This window comes from Cryptotermes secundus, unplaced genomic scaffold, assembly GCF_002891405.2.
Source record: "Cryptotermes secundus unplaced genomic scaffold, Csec_1.0 scaffold929, whole genome shotgun sequence".
In the NCBI taxonomy this organism is placed as follows: Eukaryota; Metazoa; Arthropoda; class Insecta; order Blattodea; family Kalotermitidae; genus Cryptotermes; species Cryptotermes secundus.
The window spans coordinates 66844-87387 of record NW_019725015.1 but is presented as its reverse complement, the minus strand read 5'-3'; the positions used below and the strand labels follow the sequence as shown (position 1 = coordinate 87387).

General features: G+C 44.3%; 1 protein-coding gene across 1 annotated transcript in view; it reads left to right on the top strand.

Annotated features, from left to right (window-relative positions):
• Positions 1 to 20544, top strand: part of LOC111863261 (zinc finger SWIM domain-containing protein 4) — a 209536-nt gene that overhangs the window by 168594 nt on the left and 20398 nt on the right. The window contains exons 3-8 of the mRNA XM_023849422.2: positions 337 to 464; positions 13176 to 13319; positions 15313 to 15461; positions 16716 to 16806; positions 18518 to 18669; positions 20279 to 20439. Coding sequence (XP_023705190.2) covers positions 337 to 464; positions 13176 to 13319; positions 15313 to 15461; positions 16716 to 16806; positions 18518 to 18669; positions 20279 to 20439 — 825 coding nt within the window. The remainder of the gene's footprint in view (positions 1 to 336; positions 465 to 13175; positions 13320 to 15312; positions 15462 to 16715; positions 16807 to 18517; positions 18670 to 20278; positions 20440 to 20544) is intronic.

Below are 20544 nucleotides of genomic sequence, written 5' to 3'. Positions count from 1 at the left end.
CGTCTCCTCCACCGTTTCGCATGGCCTAAGTATTCGAACCCGAAATTCAAAGGCGAAGCACCTCGTACTGAATGAGTTGCACGTGTCGAAAAGAGCGTTGTGAGTGGCAGACAAACAAATTCGTAGCAAGGCAATTATGACGCAGTTGTCCAGTGTGAATGTAGCCTATCGGCCGAGAGAGGCTTACGTATCTCTGAAAATCAGCGCGTTTTTGTGTGTAGCACTCTCGAGCCTCTAGATCCCTTCTGGACGTGGTGCTTTTCATTACTGAATTACTGTATGTAGATGCTCTGCAAGTGGATAACTGTAATTAACTCGAGAACTGCTTGTTTCCAGGTGCAAGATCACGTCGGTGACGTGCAGCTGCGACACGAAGGACATCTTCTGGTGCCAGCACGTAGTAGCCCTCTCCCTGTACAGGATTCGCAACGCCGAGAGCGTCCGCCTGCGTGTGCCAATCTCAGGTACGGGACAGAGCCTGTGTCTCAAACTGCGGCCCACCAAATGGTCCGTAGTGCTATGTAGTACAGTAAACCATCCTTAGACCTGGTAAATATATGAAAATGCTGTCCACATTTGAGTACATAATTCAAAAGTCACATCGCATTTAGGAAGGCAGATGAGTTACTTGCCTGTTCAGACAAAACTTGGCACTGTCTTCAAACCTGCATGATTACGTTCAAAAACATGTACAACTTCTGAGTCTTCTATCGAAGAATAAATGCATTGTCTTTTTATTGTTTTTAAATAAAGGCTCTTCGGTGATATTTTGTTATTTATATTCATCAGCACTATTTGCATCATTAAATTGTCCATTTAGTTGTGTTCTATTTTTTGTCTTTTAGGGCTACATTTTGCTTCATTAATCCGGATGACCTAACCCCAGTTGCTCCGGATAAGCGAGGGTTTTCTGTATTATGTAGTGACATGTAATAAACAAAACAATTTAAATTAAAAAGTAATGAATCATTATTGAAACATTTTGCACTAAAATTGTTTATAGAGAAAACTGGTTTATGGCAGCTTTGTAATATTTCTCCTGTTCGCAGACAGAAGCGCAGTTGCATGCTTTTTTATGGCTTAGGGGAATGTTGGTATAGCTGAGCGGCTCGCTCTTGCGCCGAGCGACCATGTAATGGACCGCAGTTGCCGGAAGTTTGAGAAACATTTCTGTAAACAGTATTATCTTCTGGGATGTGACGCCGTATAGAAGGTGCTGCCTCCATCTTCAGGGTCAAAAAGCAGGCACCAAGCAGAGCAGCGGGGTGACTGGCTCCTTGCTTGTAGCACATTGCTCTTTTACCACACCCATGACTCTGAATATAGATGAATACGTCTCGCCGAAACGTCGGTGAACTGCCGGACTACCCCGCGTCACGTCCTGGACTGTAGTTCTCTTTATAGTCACCGATGTGTAAACTTCTGATGCATCATGAATGTATGGATGTTGTGGGCCTGTTAGAATTCATAATGAAAACACTGGACTGGAGTATTAGAGAGATTAAAATGAAAAGGTTTATCGGTCGGGCACGTAGCACGCAAGTGACGCGGACACTTTGTGAGAAGTGACGCCGTCCAGATAAGAGGATAGTGCAGAGAAGTGGGAAGTGTGTTGTCAGAACGGGAGCTGGGCTCGTCTGCTTTATATGACTGTGCTGAAAACTGTCGCTCTCCTTGTACTCGTACAGTAACAATCTATTCGTGCTCTCAATGCAAAATTTGTAGTATACGAAAAGCATATTGTTAAAAAGCCATAGATAGCTTTGGGTCTAACGGGCTGTAATGGTTTCTCTCACTGACCAAGGTAAACACATAATAAACTACGATTCTGAGCGACATATCTCGTGTGTAACATGGAAGGTGTTGAATATTGTCCTCGAATATTCATGTGCCGTTTACGAGAGATGTAACTCGGGCCCCAATGGGGGCAGCAGAAGCGTGTTGCTCCTCTCATCGGATTACGTCACTGGAACCCGCGCCCCGCGCCCCCCGGTGCCGATCCCGTGAAAGAACGGCCGTTAACGAGGGAAAGAAGTTTGAGGGAAATCAATTTGTCACGACTTTCTTCTTCTAATTCCTTTTGTTCCCTTTTTGTTTGAACGGGAAAGGAAGAAAAAACGTCTGGGAACCGAAAACTCAATAGGTTCATTGCTTCTAAACAGCTACGTGACGTCAGCATTGCGTGGACAGAACGCTCTCAAGCGGCCGGTTAGAGCAACACTAGGAAGTTGCCGGAGACTCAGAGTGGCTACGCGAGATATTATTACGGCGATAAAATCAAGGAGCGTGAGATGACGAGACATGCAGCATGGGAAACGCAACATTTCGGCAGGAAACCTCGAAGAGTGAAAGCCCTGACAGGTAATGAACCTTCCCAAGTTTCTTTATCAGCTGAGGAACTCTCAGCTTTTCAGAAAGACCCTGATGATGTAAATCAGTCAGCATTGAGCCCAGACGTGCGGTGTCTGCAAACAGAACTAAGTACAGTATATGAAAACTAAAGAAACTGCAGGTGTATCCAGCATAGATATTGAATTAAGTGGACAAAACTTCGAAAGGACAGATACGTTTAAATACCAAAGCTCAGTATTTACATCTCAGAACGAAACAGAATATGATGTAAATGATAAAATTGTACCTGTCCGCGCCTTGAATGAGAACATATTGTCACGTGTTAGAGTGACTGTAGACGGGGTTTTGGATTGGATATTGGATTTATTGATCACCTTTACACACGACTCGGAACTATAGCGCCATCGCTAATCTCCACATTTCACAAATCACCACAGCACTCGCTGAGTATTCTCCAGCCTGCTGTGTCTCCACCAGCCGTTCTCTGGCAATGACCTGCAGCAGTGGAGATTCTTCAGGGTCACACGCTCAAGTCCTCTCTGAGCGGTGGCTCCCTTGCAACTCCCTCTTTTCCTCATAGACTCCCATACAGAACTGATTCGGTTTCCCCAGTTATCTTTCTTATAACCTCTTCGCACGGACCTAGTAGAAAACACCGTTCTCGTTCGAAGATAGACCCTTATGACGTGCACTCGGACTGAATAGAGCGCACCATGTAGGAGGCTTTGGTTTCTCCCTCTTTTATGCAACGGACTTCTTGTCCCTTCATCTCCGGGGAAACGCATTTGTTGTTCAAACGATTCCTAGGCAACGCCCTGCTGGTATTTCGTTCTCACTGAAGTATGCATGTTTATCGCAGCCGTTGTCATGCAACTGCCTCGAACAATTCGTTGCTTAGGTTTGCTAGCGTTCGGATTCCAAGGCGTTGCCTTGAAATCAACTCTGATCTCCTCAGCCATCCCCGCTTTCTGGCACGCCACAATAATAATAATAATTATAATATGTGCGTGTCACCGTGAGTAAGCATCACGTCATGAAGGCAGTAATAGTTTACCCGCTCCTAAGTTCGATACCGGCTTGGGGTGAGTGGTCGGCTTTATGATGCGGCACTCCAAGAGGTCCATTTCTGTTAACTGTCACTCAGTTACGCAGGATCTGCCGTTCTCACAACTGTGGACACGAAGATTTCTGGGATGTGATGCTGTGTGGTTGACAGCCGACTTTCAGAAGGAAAATGTCGCCTTCATATTCCGGGCCGAAGAATGAGCTAGTCCAGAAACCAGCATAAAGTAATCATAAGCAGAACTCCCACAGCGTCCAGACCGGCTCGGGGGTAAAGCGGCAGGGGCGTGAAGCTTACCTCTCACCTCCGTCTAATGCCCAGATCAAGAATGGGGAGATATGCCTTCACTCCCCCGTACGCCTCCATGCCATAGTGCTTAATTAGTTAAGCACAGAGACAACTTTACCTTACCTTTTGTCCAGAAGATAAAACTATTCATCATTCAGTTATTTGCAGTAACTGAACAGGCTTGTGTTGACATCCAGAAATTGTTTTTTTTTCCTTGGTACTACAGCCCCAGTGGGCCTAGGCCTACCTCCATGAACTCGGTTCGCTTCGGTTTTTCTAGATCTTACACATACAGTAGGACTCCTTGGGCGGGTGATCAGCTCGTCGCAAGGCCTCTACCTATAGACAAACACAGAAAAACGCACACAAACATCCATGCCCTGAGTGGGATTCGAACCCACGATCCCGGCTTCCAAGCGAGCGAAGACAGTGCATGCCTTAGACCGCTCGGCTACCGTGACGGGCTCCAGAAATTGTTATGAATATTAATTTCTTTTGGTGTTTCTAGTATCGGTTGTAAGGACACTGAGTGGCCATGATACTGGCTGCAGAGGGAATCGTCTTGAAAGATGTTGGTACCCGCGCTAGCAAAGCTTTGAAGGCTGGAAATGAGCGAAGATCGAATTCCTTTGAGTCCATAGACAGACGTTTGAGCGCGACCTAGCACGCGCAGGTTTGCAGAATCGTCGTGTGGTCACGCACGTCCCTGTATGCTGTTACTGTGTCGTCGTCACGAGAAGGCGGAATGCGGGAGATAAAACACTTACAGCGCCGGGTATCGCGGCAACTTCTCCTGCACTCATATATAGCGGGACAGTATTGCTGTCTATGTAGGCGCTGTTGTGCCACGACTGTAGTCACTGATTGAGGCGAACAGTAGCAACGCTGAGGCCCATAGGGTTGTGAGACGTCGAAGCTTCCACGTTTCCTAAAGAATCGGCTCACAGATGGCGGTGAGGTTGTCAGCATTACCCCGGCCGGCCGCCCTTTACCCCCAGGCAGATTCCTAGTATCCATTTCTGTTAGAGGCTGAGTCGACCCCCCGGGCCATAATGAGGCTGGAAGGATTAAGTCAATAGAAAAATCCAGTGAGCTCATCGGAATCGAACCCACGACCTTCCGACTTGTAGCATAGTGCCTCAACCGCGTGCTGTGTAACCCTCCTATCTTTCCACTTCTGTACATACGGTATTCTTGTGTGATACCGTGTCAGAAAGACTAGCGGGTGCTTCCTGGGAACCCGGAGAGCGCGTCAGTGTTCCACACCGCCTCTCCTCCGCCTTCTCCCTTCTCTCCGTCCCTTTCTCTTATTCTCCCACATTAGCCTCCTTAATGCTATGCTACTTGCATACTTCGCGAAGCTCCTCATTATGTGATGTCTTTAGTCTCGGCCGCAGGCGAGTTCCTGAAAACTTGTCGGTATGTTGTGGCCTGCCCTCAGTCCGCCAGCCATGTTACTACAAAAAGTAAGTGACGAATTGCCTGGAGCGGATAGAGTAAAAATGAAAAAGATAAAGTTGTCCCTGTGCTTAACTAATTAAGCACTACGCCATAAAGACGTATTGGGGGGTGGGGGGGTGGATGTATAGAAATACGTTTTCTTGACTTCGGCGCTAGTTGGATGTGAGTGGTCACCTTCACGCCTTGGCTGTTTTGCCCTCGGGAAAAGAGCCCCTATTACACATTGGATAGGATGCTGGATGGGCCCCAGAGCCGGTCTGTACAACGCGGAGAATAGAATATTCTTGGCCTTGCCGGGATTCGAGCTCCGATCCCTCGGTCGTCCAGCGCGTAGCCAGTCGCTATACCGACTACGCTATCTCGGCTTCTCTAATCATCATCATCATCATCATCAGTAATCTGTCAAGACGACAGGTCCACAGTCTCTTTCAAAACAATTCCTCCACTTAATGCGATCTAGACCTTTCTCCTTCTCTAATATTTGCTAAAATTTACAAATTACGAATTTCCAAATCAGGTACTTTCTTTTAAGCGCTTAATTGAATAATGCAGATACCGCTTCGAAGAAGGATCTGGTAGGAACCGGCGTGCCTGAGTCACGGTAGCGACTAGACTAGGCACTGCCACTAGGCAGTGGAATGTGAAACTGACCACTCACCTACACCTAGTGCCGAGGTGCCCATACGCCTCCATAGCGTGGCGCTTAATTAGACCGGGGACGTTGCCGTCGGTGTAGCTTGGAAATAAGTCACGATGTGGCATAGGTTGAGATGACTTCAGGAACGGCGTTTTTTTCCAGCGGACAGAAGCACTGCCAGTTCTGAAATATTAACATTGCCATGTGCAATAAATCGGGGAGTTATCTGTGAACTTCCGTCGGTGATTATTTAAACAATTAACCAGCAATCCATCGATTCAGTCAACTTTTATACTTGGATGTAGTGGGATGTGTTGCCGATACCGGTGTCCGGATTTCCTGGTGCCTTTGCCCCGATACTTCCCCCTCCACCTCCACTTCACGCAAGCGCATGTCCGTCCCTGTTAGCCGCCGGCTTCTAACAGTGGATGAATGATGCAATTACATTTAATTTTCTATTACGCTAGTTTCAGTTGATGCTAATGGCGTTCGTGATCAGTGCTGATGAATTATGAAAAACCGCAGAGAAAAGGGATTGAATGCAGCCTGATTTAGGGCTTTTTGTCGCTTTTTTGTTTTAGCCAGCAGCGAGTGATGAATAAAATTTTATTTGCACAGTAGGCGGGCATCATGCATTTCCAATTCTTTGTGCACAGACATTGGGACTGCGTACGTGTGCGCATGCTCGCATTGTGAAGCTTGTGAACACCTGAAGTCTCGTGCGGGAAGATCACAGGAATAAGTTACAAACCTCAATGCGTATTTAATGATTTCAGTGTTATGAACGACTTATGTTGTTAAGGATCACCTCCTGTTTTCGTTCGTAATTGATAATACAGCGCGGTCGCATTTCATGCGAGGATGCGTTCCTGAAGAGACTCATAATTCAAGTTTTCTGGTAGTTTTGAAACATGCGAATCTTGCCTATTTCTTTTTGGGGGGCGGAGGGTTTCACCTTGTTTCAAACTTTGCGCACAAAGTGAGACTTTATTAATATTTTTATGTCTCACTATTTCAGATTCGCATAAAATGTGACCTCGCTGTACAAGGGGACATTCTGTAGCGATTTCTTTTTCGAAATTCAAGCCGTCAGTTTCACCTTTCAGCAATTGTAAAATAGAAATTAACTTCCAGATTTAAACTTGTCACGGAACGAACGCCAGTCTGGGTTCGAACAAGGATAGAAGACGGCCGATACTTGTGCTTCCTGTCAGAGGCAGTGGTTTCCGAACGTCCAGGAGGCGGACTACGTCGATGTTGTGTAAAATCTGGTTCGTTTTCCGGCAAAGTCCACAGTTATGCAAGCCGTGCACCGACCTAGACTGTTTCTTTATTCGCTCGTACACGTATGTTACCGGCACAGTACGCAGTGTCAGGTGGACTCTAGCAGGTTAGTCTAGCGATAACGCTGTAGACTTGTACACGAGAGGAGCTCGGTTCAAATCTCGGCCTGGACACCAGCTATCTTCACGAAGGTTTTCCGTGGCCTCTCTCATTTCCTGTATAGTATTTCCATTAGATCATGACCGCCTTCCGTAATCTCCTTTTCGGTTCATTAGACATCTGTCATCCTACCATCTGACGTTATAAAAAGGTGAAGGTATCCCTGCAGCAGGCCGTGGAGGCCCACAGGCTTGTGAGACATCGAGGCTCCCACATTTCCTCTAGTCATTCTGCTTACGGATGGAGGTGAGGTCAGCCTTACGCGCCGGCCCCCCTTTACCCCCAGGAAGATTCCTGGTACTCATTTCTGTTAGAAGCTGAATCGACCCCAGGGCCATAGTGAGGCCTGAAGGAATGAGTCAGTTGAAGAATCCAGTTAGCTCATAGGGAGTCGAACTCGCTATCTTCTGGCTTGTAGCATAGTGCTTCAACCAACTACGCTACCGCGTGCCCCTGCTGACGCTATATGAACTCGATACTGAAAGCATCGTTAAATAAGCCAGGACATAATTAACGTACCGTTTCTAAGCATATGTACTCGTCATGCCATGAATAGGCGACCTCGTGGGAGGTTTAACTATATATCCGGGTGTGGCGATTTCGGTTCCCTTCCTGTGCTGGAAATAGAATCTGGCAACTTCTATTGATGCTCCAGTGGTGACACACACCCAGAGATGATTACCAGTTGCTGGGCAGGAGTTGCCCATGATATTGTCGCGCAACGGGATTAGCTGTTTGCATTAAACGCTACAACATCAGTGGTTGGTGTACGTACTTAGATGTGTTCATAGGCCGCGCCATGCCTCAAGCGGTTAGTCTCTGGCTTCCCACCGCGGCGCCCGGGGTTCGATCCCGGGTCTGGTCAAGTGGGATTTGTGGTGGACAAAGTTGAGCTGGGGCGGGTTTTTTCCGAGTACTTCGGTTTCCCCTGCCAATCTTCATTCCACCAGTTGCTCCACAGTCACCCTCATCTATCATCTGGGGCTGGTACAATAGGCCAGAAGTGGTCGCAGTACAAGGGACTTAGTCCCACCCCACTAGCAATAAAAAATAGATGTGATCATCCGGGGTGTGGTAGGTTGTTTCCAACATGTCGGAGCAACGTACTGACTCCGTGAATTTGTAGATGCAATGCTCTCCTGACGGTGGAAGTGAATGTTACGCCTTCTGGATTGCCACCTCTTATAGTCTTGTAGACAAGTAACATTTCGGAAGAACCTGTTGCCTCCATCTTCAGGAACATTGGTATCTTTCTATCACACTACACGGTGCTACATGCAAGAGTGCAGTAACGTTCATAACAGAGGTGTACTTCAGGCTTCAAAAGGTTAATCCTTTAAATAGTGACAGGGTCAGAGTTACTGCACGACTGGCGGTTTACCGCCAGTCAGTTCGTCTTGGCGACAAGCCTCACGAGACTCACGACCAGAGTAATTTTATTTCCCGACTGAAGACTTGCGGTTATAGTCCTTATGTAACATTCCCTCTGACGAGAGGATGGGTCTGTCGTTTACAATTGCTTCTGGTCCTCGTCAGTGCAATCATTCTCAGGTCGGAGTCCCATGGGACGCATGACCCAATTTTACTGTCTCAGATTCGAGACTCCCTCAACCTTGAGGGCCAGGTCCCTGTATTTATATAATCCAGGGACAGGGTAGCCCGGTTATACCCCCAGGCACTGGGTTCCCTTTTCATCGCCTACGACTTACAGGAAACATTACGTCTCCGCTACAAAGACCAGCCGGTTGATTCTGTTTAGGGAAACAGTCTCTGTGTATTGCGAAAACCATATGAACACAGAAATACGCTTTCTGGGAAGAATGCAGAGTTTTAATATGTGAAAGCAGGTGGTGCATATATAAACCACTGGGTTTCAAGAGGTAATAGGATACCGTGTGTCCACAGGTTCCGAAACTAGTGCCTGGTCTATGCATGCACTTGAATGTTTCTGTTTCAGCCGAGTGGGTCACCCCTGTTATGTTCAGTGTATATAGTACAACACACCAAGCACCCTCCATTCCATCACAATTTGACAAGTTTTATAGCAGAGTCGCCCTCTACGGCCAAGCACGATAGCATCTCTGGGAAGAAAAAAAAAAGATCCGTCTTAGAGCGACCTCTCCCGCAGTGCTGGGGGGCGTGGACCCACCGACACGGCGTATCGATCCAGACTAAAATCTCGCCCTTACCACACAAGTTTAAAGGGGAGCTGCCGGCAGGGCCTTATGTAACCCCCTCCCCTGGCCCCCGTAACGATAAACTGTCGGCCCTTTTGTCGCGTGATTTAAGGTCAAAGGGCAAAGGTCATTGTGTTTGTTTTTTTCTGACCTACATTATTGTATGTCATCCTTCTGCAGCACGGTGGTAACTATATATACCACTTGTTTTAATATTCTGAGACGCGACATTTTGTTCGCAAAATTTATTTATGTGTTCTGTATGATTGTTAGAATAAACAGCGATTGTTGGCGTGAGATGGCCGCCAGCCTGCAAGGATGTGAGCGTCCACTGTTGGAAGACTGACAGAGAACACTAGTCTTTGTGTGATAGTGCTCTGTGTAGTGACGACTCGTTACCAGTCCAAACCGCAACTCGATAGCGCGACAATATTTATGGTGTTCCGTCAGGTTCCATATCTTCTTCAGTTGTCAGCGCATCGCTTGGCCTGTCAGTGGGGTACAGCGTAGGGATCGGCTCTTGGTGCTGCCTGTGGACCAGATCCCCCGGAATTCCCTCTGATCAGGCGTCTGGAATAGGGAGCGTTGTGCTCACACAGAACTTCAAGGGATTCACTCAGATGATTTTCAGTGTTGAGTGTGAGGTCATTAGGTGCTCTGCTACTCCTTACTGGATCATTCCGTCAGCGAGCTAGCGGTCTTTCGTGTGTGTCATGGATGGGATTATGCTGGCCTGACTGCCTAATTTGGGGGTTGCCACTCAGGTGGGGTAGAGTTGCACGACTCTCAGAGACTTGAGACAGCAAAATATGGTCATGATTCCCGACATTTGAGGTTCTAACGGCGGTAAATTTTAAGATCATTGACGTCAAGGATATGACACCGTTTAGTCTGGTATGCCTTAAGCGACGTTTCGGAGGAACTTTCTGCCTCTTATTTACTCTTATGCCCCTAAGATTTAGGCAGTATGTTTGGCAGAAACGTTGATAACAATTCACCAGACTATACGGCGTCACATCTCAGAGGACAGTAATCTTCTTTAATCTGTTGGTTGCTTCGTCCGTTGTTCCGTTGTCAGGCTGTGAATGTTGTAGTTTAATAGGCCAAGACGATGGAAGCAGCAGGTTCCTCCGAAACGTTGGAAACTACGAAACGGCGTCACATCCCAGATGGCTATCTGATGAGCTTGTTGAAGAGTACGATCATCTGGGTTATATAACCCTATGTTGTTTGGTTGACGTCCACGGACGTTTCGGAGGAACATACACCTTCATCTTTGTAGTCTAAGAGCGAGACGAAGTAGGATTATACTGTCCTCGAGAACCGCAAATCGAATACTGTTTGCTTGGTGTGGTACGCGGACCACGTAGTGTCGCCATTGTTCATGTCATTATGGGCTCGAGGACTAATCGGAGATCAATAAGACAAAGTCTTGAACTTCGTAAATGGAGTAAACTGTTTGAAACCTGGGGACAGAAAGAGAGAGGGAAGAGAGAAAGTCCATTTACTCTGCGAACCAGCGTACGTCATGTGTCGTATAGGCAACCTCAGAGAAGAAAATTCCTGGCTAAAAATCTTTGAATTTCCCACTAGCATGTGAACACTGGAAGTATGTTCAGAAACAGAATATCGCAACTTTCGAATAATGACGTAATGATGTACGTCACTGACTGGCGATGACGTTCACTTGTTCCCATAGCGGATGAAGTATAAGAAAGAATAGTACTAGAGCAGGTGAAAAGGGGGGCATGGAAGCAAAGAGAAACAATTTTGGGTGTGGGCAGAAGCATGGTTTTTCTAGGTCGTCGTCAGGTCTGTCGCTTGCGGTAAGGGCACTACAAAAGTGAAGATGTTATTATTAGAGGTAGTGGCTTGAGACAGGGGCCGGGGAATTCTCATTTAATGATGCAGCGGTGAATTTCAAAATCTAGAAAGATAACCTGGTGGCCTTTACAGCAAAGATGTTTGATTTTGATGGATTGAAAGATGGAGGGCAGTATGAGAAGCAAGGAGTAGTATCTTGCTTGAGATAGTAGGGCAGCATGAGAAGCAATGAGTAGTATCTTGCTTGAGATAGTAGGGCAGCATGAGAAGCAAGGGGTAGTATCTTACGTGAGATAGGAGGGCAGCGTGAGAAGCAAGGAGCAGTATCTTGCTTGAGATAGGAGGGCAGCATGACAAAAAATCGTATGTCTGACACATAAGGTTATACGTTTCCACCTCACAGAAAACACTTTCTCATTTACACAAACCAACCGGTATGTTTATTCTGAGAATCATGCGAAACACAGAGCAGTATTAACGATTTGGTACACTAACTCATTACTGCGCGTATTCCAGACCTTCCAGACAAACACCAGCGTTTTGTGCCTTCATACTTTGCGACCCGGTTTGTCTGTATTGTTCGGAATTCTGTTCACCTTGTTCCTAGAATCGGGAGTTGCTGACTAAGTGGTGTTACATGGGTGTTTATTGTCAGACTTGTTTTCTAAGAACAGAAATATGTACACGTACACCGGGGAATACCCCAAACCTTACACTTGACAGTTAACTTAGTGAGGCCGTCCCAGCCGCGGGTGGTATGCAGCGTCCACTCAACATTCCAGAAGAGTACTGTTTCATGGGATGTGATGCCGTGTAATCCGGTAGAAGAATTTCAGAAGAACGTACTGCCTGCATCTGCAGGGCAGAAAGTATGCCGAGCAAGCAGTAAGCAAGGCGAATTGGTGCCTGCTTCATGCTTCCTTAGCTTATCATCCACCCTGAAGATGGAGGCATTACATTTTCCCGTGAACTTCTGCCGAGCTACACGGCCACACTCCACAAGATACTACTACTACTACTGATGATGATGATAAAAAAGGTAAAGCTATCCCTGTAACAGGCCCTGGAGGCCCGTAGGGATGTGAGACGCCGAGGCTACCACATTTTCTAGACAGTCGGCTCACAGATGGCGGTGAGATTCACATCCTTACGTACCGGCCGCCCTTTACCCCCAGGAAGATTCCTAGTACTCATTTCTGTTAGAGGCTGTCATCCCAGGACCATAGTGATATGGAATGATTGGATAAATTAAAAAATCCAGTGACCTCACCGGGAATCGAACCCACGACCTTCCGGCTTGTAGTATAGTGTCTCAACCAACTACGCCACTGCGTGTCCCGGAAGAAGATGATGATGGTGATAATAATAATAATAGTAATAATAATAAAATTAAAAATAATTCGTACCGAGCGGTTCGTGTAGAGGTAGGATTTTATGCTTGTATTCGAGAAGTGCTCATTTCGAAACTGCTCTGTTCTTTTCGTGGTATTCCTTCATTCGAATGCTGGGGCAGTACATCGACTCCAAATCCTTCCCCTCGTTGTGCTGTATGCTGTGAGGTGCTGCCAGAACCGTGATGTGACACGTGCGATAAAGAATCCACGCACCAGAATTTCAAATGATATCCCTGAGTTTTGAGCCAGTGGCCGCTGGGCAGATGGGCTATGCCCTGAGAACAAAGATCTCCATTCGCCAGTTTCGGCAGCAGAACTTTCCAGAAACACTCCCCCCCCCCTAGGATTTCAGTGAGAGTGTGGGTGATTGGTTTGTTTGTGTGGTGTATAAAATAAACGGAGTTATCTTGCCTTGGTCATGACAGCTCATCCACACAGGCTGAACAAGGGAAGCTGTTTATTGCTGGCTGGGGTTGGCAGAGACATTCGCCCTTCCTCTGTGTATGTTTACTTGATGTTGTTCTTTATTTTTACAGAGACCCTTCTGCAGATGGACCGCCAGCAGCTGCAGAAGTTCATCCAGTACCTCATATCCGAACACCACACCGAAGTGTTGCCAACCGCTCAGAAACTGGCCGATGAAATACTTCAGCAGCGCTCTGAGATAAATCAAATACCAGGTATATACAGTGGCCTTTTCTTCTAATTCATTCGTCAGCCAGACACAGTTTGGTACCCATGTTTGCACAGTTTTGGGTCTGTGCAGTAGTGAAAGTGGTCAAATCGCAAAGGCATGGCTAATATTTAGTGTAAGAAGGTCATGGTTTCGATTCCCCAAAGTTTTTTTATTGCTAGTGTGGTGGGACTAAGTCCCGTGTACTGCGGCCACTTCTGGCCTATTGTACCAGCCCCAGATGATAGGTGAGGGTGATTGTGGAGTAATTGGTGGAATGAATATTGGCAAGGGAAACCGAAGTACTGGGAGAAAGCCTGCCCCAGCGCCACTTTGTCCACCACAAATCTCACTTGACCAGACCCGGGATCGAACCCGGGCCTCTGTGGTGGAAAGCCAGCGACTAACCACTTGAGCTATGACGTGGCCCTCCCCCAGAGTTACTTTTAAATGTCTTATATGATATGAAAAGACTGCTCGTTCTAGTCAGTTTTATTTTGAAGATTGAAGGGTCCAAAGCATGTGTGGCCCACAAAATTAAAATATGTGAACTTATATATATGCAGTAGGCCTGTATAACTCCCCAGTATCAGTGTTTTTAAATCTGTTTAGCTATTCCCCAGTTACATCTGGACAATAGACAGAATATAGTGGCATTCCTAATAGATGCATTAATACAACCTTCTATTTCGACTGTTCCAAAAACCGGCCTTGGCACAACCCCAATCCTTGCATGGTGTGAGCATTCTCAGGCATGTGTGAGCTGATTGTCTAGAAAATGTGGGAGCCTTGACATCTTGCAACCCTATGGGGCTCCAAGGCCTGTTACAAGGATAGCTTTACCTTTACTTGTCCGAATTAATGTCTGAACTCTTAGTGCCCCTGTTTTGTTTATATGTTTCTTTTTCTTTTTTTGTAATAACTCAAAACTGCCATGCTGAATCAACACTTTCTCTCCTAAGAACATGTGAAAGATGAAACATTTCTCATAATTATCAGTTTCCAGCAATATTCTATCAGTTATATGTCTCCAAGATCTTCAGATAATGTAATTGAGTGTTTTCTCAGTTACTAGATCAGGAAAAGGTTAATATTTTTATATATTTTTTTTTGCCATTCCACTATAATTGTCATTTTCACATGGCACAAAGCCGAGTATGACATTTCTGTGTCCTGGCAGAAACCCTAGAAGAAAATAACAGATGTAAATCCACTAGAACAAACTTTTCTTAAACCTCCATAAGAATGAATAGCCTTATAATGAGTAAGTAAGAGGCTAACTGGGCCTGTAATTTGGGATGGAGTATGTTGAGTGATCTTCATAGCTAACAACCTATAATGGTGTTATATTATCCATTTTTATAATTTTCGTATTGTAGAGGAATGCTGCATTTTAGGAACTGTATGGCCAGGGCTGGAAGCTGGAAGCTATGATGATGATGATGATAAGGCTGTATAACTTTTTTAAGCAGTATTATAGATGGAGTGATTAAAAAACTATACAGATATTTGCCTGAATAAATACATTGACTCGTTTTTGTGACACAGGATATTTAAAGAAATGCAACAAAATATTTTGTTTAAGAAGTAACATATATTGATAAGATGAATGCTGTTAAATTGCTAAGAAGTGTTGATTTACGCGTGAAATGTTTGTGAAAGACTGAGATGCATCATTGTGTGTGCAGAACTGCACAGAGACACAAAGACTGCCATGCACTTGACAGCAGTCACACAGTCATGCCAAAACTGAAAGCAAGGAACACTGCTGCTTCTCTGTTTATTTCCCTTTATGTTTTGTTTCCATCATGCCAAACAGACTAGATGCAGTCAGCCATTGTTACTTGTAACAAGAGAATGTTTTGTTTGGCTCTTCAGTAATTCATTTCTTCTCAGTGTTTGGAGACTCATCAAACTTTGATTCCTTAAGCTGTAGCTTATTTAGCTTATGCATAAATCCAGCATTCGGTGCATCATAATGCTGTGTAATGGTTTGCCAGGTGCACCTGATCCGACGGCAGGAGCGAGTGCGGACGACGATCACAGTTGGCACTTGGATGAAGAACAAGTGTGTGAGCAGGTCAAGTCCTACCTGTCCCAAGGCAGTTACTATAATGCCAACAAGCAGCTCAATTCCTTATTCGCAAAGGTGAGAGTTTGTCTCATACTTGTATTCACCTCTCTTGTCATCAGACAGCACTTGCTGCACTCTTGCTAAGTGTAAGGGGTTTGGGACAGGGGATACAACATATCTACCTGTTCAATATAGTCAGCCATTAGAATAGGTCTTTGTAGCGTTGTGTCTTTCAAATTTTTTCCCATCTCCTTGAATATACATGCTCTACGTATAGAGAAAGAGGTACTGTGTTACANACGACGATCACAGTTGGCACTTGGATGAAGAACAAGTGTGTGAGCAGGTCAAGTCCTACCTGTCCCAAGGCAGTTACTATAATGCCAACAAGCAGCTCAATTCCTTATTCGCAAAGGTGAGAGTTTGTCTCATACTTGTATTCACCTCTCTTGTCATCAGACAGCACTTGCTGCACTCTTGCTAAGTGTAAGGGGTTTGGGACAGGGGATACAACATCTCTACCTGTTCAATATAGTCAGCCATTAGAATAGGTCTTTGTAGCATTGTGTCTTTCAAATTTTTTTGCCCATCTCCTTGAATATACATGCTCTACGTATAGAGAAAGAGGTAATGTGTTAACAACCACAGAAAGAAAAAAAGAGAGTTTTATTGTCTGCATAATTTCTTAATGTGCATAATCTGTTGGACTGAGTCTGATGTTCAGTAAAGTACATTCCGGTCCAATTTTGGACAAATGCAGTAGTTGTGAAATTAAAACTAAGTGTATATGCATGTTCAGAAACTTACTATGAAATGTTTTCCTCTGCCAAATGCCCACAATCGGAAATTTCCAGTTTTTAACAATGGTCTTTTAGTTCATACTGTAGTCAGGATGTGGTTTTCACAGCACTGTATTGAGCGGGAATTATTAGTTACTCAAATATCAGTACATCAGGAAGTTGTGCTAAAAAATGTGGTTGAAGCACACCCCCAGAGCTGGAAAAACTGACAGGATTTAGGTATGAATGAATGGGGTTTTAGAAATTTTGTTCTCATGTAAGGTTCTTACATATTGTTCCCATACAATAAGAGAATGTGTTTTACAGTAACACAAAACAGAAGCTAGTAAGTGGCCTTGTATGATTAATACTTCAGCATACCCTGATGACCAGGAGGCATCTGACCCTTTTATTAAGTAGTGTGTAACACCAGATGAAACCAAAATATTTCATTTTGGGGAGAATGAATGTAGTATGGGAAATTTATGATGGTTTTGAGAACTTGTGTTTTGGTCTTTAAAATTGTTTCATATATATTTTACATATACAGAATCACATGGTTCCAGATTTGGTGTTGTCTACTGAGTTTCACATAGCTCAGATTGTTCTCTTCTGGGTTGTGACACCATGCAGTCTTGTAGGTGCATTGCTCTCTTTGGAGGAATGCATTCAGGATCAGTGCTGAAGTTTGAGACACTGTGTGGCTGGTGTCCGCCTACAGGATTACAGTGACGTCACAACCCAGAGCACCAAACCACCATGACGGTGGATCTAGCTGTTACAGAGATTGTTGGCTTTGTGCATGAGATGACAGGCAATTGGTTTGTGGCAGGTCAGNCGAGTCAGTCCTCGAGCTACCTCCGATTTAGTTCCGAGTTAGCCAGCAACCAGTCAGTTGTATTGTGGCATTTGGAGTATAGTAATTGTGAATCTGTAATTTGGGTGATTGTAAGAGCGAATGTGAAATAAAATTCGCTATACCAAATACGGCGTGAAGTTATTTGTCGCGTTATACGCCCAATACGCGACAATATCTTTTCTGTTTTTGATCTTTGGAATTTCTGCTACTATGAAAAACAGATGGCAGGAATTTTGTATTTATCCATACTAAAGTCGTTTCTTTTAATTTATTCAAATTAAGTTTAGGTGGTAGAAGCGAGGGTTGCAATAAAAAAAAAGATGGAAAGGGTTAACCTCTCAGTGGGAATAGTCATAAATGGTGATTATTAGGTACTTCAGTTCTGTGAATGCCAGAGAGAGATTGAGTTTATATTTGTATACCATCTGTAAGGTCAGCAGTTCACAAGGGATAACACTGGAAACATTATGCTGATTTCAAACTAGTCTGAGTCATTCTAACATATCTACCCCCTTTTATGATCTCTTTTTTTCACTCTTATGGATGATAAATTGTGATATAAACAATGATGAAAGAACATATGATGCAAGCACTTTCCTTTCTTGCTTTCTTTATCCCAAATGCCTAATCCATTACTCTGAAAATCATGGCCATAATGCTTTAAAAATCAGACAATATCTATGGGAAGTTACAAAAATATACACAGACTTGCTGAATTCTTAAGATGTGATCTGGGTCATGATGCTGTGTAGTTTTGCGGGCAGATACTGACATTCTGGGGAATCCTACTGCTTCCATCTCCAGGCTTGAAGGCTGTAGATTCATAAGTAAGCTTGATTATTTAGGCAAGTTACAAAGAAGATGGCCATTAGACCCCAGGAGAGGAGGAGAGAAGGAACCTGGTATGAGCCAATAAGAAAAATATTGACAAAAGTATGACCCTTATGTGGGGCACACTGACTTTTTTTATGGGTATTGACTTGTGAATGAGTTTTTTCAAAGTGGTTCATTTTGAGGCAAATATGTGACGCGTGTGAAGCAGATAGGTTTCATGGGTTAGAGTCCTTCTGAAGCCAACAGTTGCTGAGGTAGTCAAGAAATTTTCCACCTTTTATGGAACCTAAATGCCCATTACCGTGTTCACAAGGACTTGCCACTGGACACTACCCTGAGAATCCACTCCACACACTCACAATCTGTTTCTTTAAGATCCATTTTAATATTCTCCTTTGTGTCTAGGATTCTTAAGTGGTCTGTCCCCTTTAGAATTTCAAACGAAACTCTACTGATGATCATGAATGCCTGAAAAGTTGGATCACGTACAGGGCCTTGCATGTCAAAGAAAGAGAAGCTTATTGTTTGCTGCTCTTTTTTTTTATTTGTTTTTTGTATAGATATGTGAGATCTGCTGGGGCTTTGCATAGCTGTTTGTAGCATTACATGAACTTAAATCCCAAACGTGCCTTTCTCTAATTCTCTCTCTCTTCCCGTAGGTGCATTGTGGGTATGCATAGTTCTGAACCCACACTGCAGTGCCCAAGAGAAGCAACACTGGAAGGCCTTGTTGGAGAAGTGGACAATGATTGACGTATGCCCACAGGAAGACCCTGACTTCCGGCCACAGGCGCTGCCACGACAGGATGGGGTAAGTCCCTCTGTGCTATCAGTGTTGAATAGCTTGCTGACAAAATGGGAAGAGGTTCCTTAGTCCACTTCTCAAGAAAATATTACAGTACTCTGTTATTCTGGGGAGCTGGGATAGCTCACTCGGTATAGTGACAGGCTACAAATTGGATGACTGGGTTCAATTCCCAGTAGGGGTAGATTATTTTCTACTCCACAATGTCCAGATCGGCTCTGGGGCCTATCCACCTCCTATCCAGTGGGTGCAGGGCATGCTTTCCCCATGGTTAGAGCAGCCAGGGCATGAAGCTGACCACTAAACTCCATCTAGTGCAAGGTCAAGAATTGTGGGAGCTATACCTCCACTCTTCCATATTTCATGACATAGTGCTTAATTGATTAAGCACAGGGACAACTTTATCTCAACCTCACTCTGTTATTCTGAGGTTTTCAAGAGCTTATGATTCAAATGGCTTCTTAGTAAGTTAATGATATAGAGAATCATAATGCATATGAAAGTATCTGTACTGGATCTGCCTGATATTTAGTTTAGAAGCACTGATACATTCTTCTTCATCACTGGGTTACTACTCCTTGAATTTTATTTTGTTTGATGGGTTATTTCATGATACCATATTACAGATTATATAGCACTGAATTGTAGGATAATAGATGAATTGGAAAGGATTTTGAAGGACATGGTCATGACCTACTTGAGGTACTGTCTTGGCATTTGCCTGGAACAAGTGAGAAAACCTTTTAAGAACCTCAATCAGGATAGGTGGTGATGCATCTGAGACTCAAACTGAGCATCTCTGAAATCCAAATCTAGAACATCACTGCTAGACCAACAGTTCCATCTCAAAATGTGTTAAATACATTGTGATTGTTCCTTATCCTGGATATTTTATATTGACTTAACATTTTTAGATTATTTTTTCTTTTAAATTGTGATATGTATTGATGGCAGATCAACATGTCTGAGTAACTGACAGTGTTAATCAGTTAGAGAAGAAACCCCAAACATGAAGACTGAGGATGTGATAATGTGAAGCCTAATCAGGGGTATTTTACACCTTTAGTGGTGGGGATAATTGGGTATGGTGAAATAGTGGATTGAAGCAAACTCAAAGTGACTCCTGCTCCAGTACCACCCTTTCCACCACAATCTCACTAGTGGTCAGGTGGGGTTGAACTTGAGGGAGAACTGGGGAGAAGCCAGGCCTGACCTTTTGTTCTGTTGCTTGGCATTATCTGAACACATACAAGCGAAGAACTTAGTTTTTATTAAGCATTTTGAGCACAAAAATTCATTTAGTCTGAATCCAAAAGAAATCTGAAAAAAATAAACTTCACTTTAGACTTCCAGCCAGGAATAATGGTTCCCTTACGTAGCAGCAGTATTTGTATCCATGTATGTTTGAATTCAAATTTATTTGAATATCCAGCACTGAAAATATTCTAAGTTCTGATTCCTTTACTAGGTGTAATTAATGAAAGTTTTCAAACCCTTTGTGGCAATTGAAAAACTTAATTGAAATATTTCCACCTCCACTGCCATGTTGATTTGCATTCTGAACTGCCATCTGTCCCATGCCAAATTAATGAGATATGTATGTGTTGTTTTGCAGTTGCACATTGCATTCGACTCATCGGACAGCAGTTCAGATGAGGATGGAGGTGGAGCCTACCGGGCAATAGAAAACAGTAGTCGACTATCGAGACTGGGTCCACAGAGACCTCATCATCCCAGACCATCCACGTCAGCCATTCCCAGAACTGTGTTCCACAGGTAGAATATTTATTGAATGTTACTGGAAGCAGACAGTATGGTTTCAGTCAAGAGTGTAGCACACAGTACATTAACACTCTGTCAGCCAACATCATCTCCAAAATG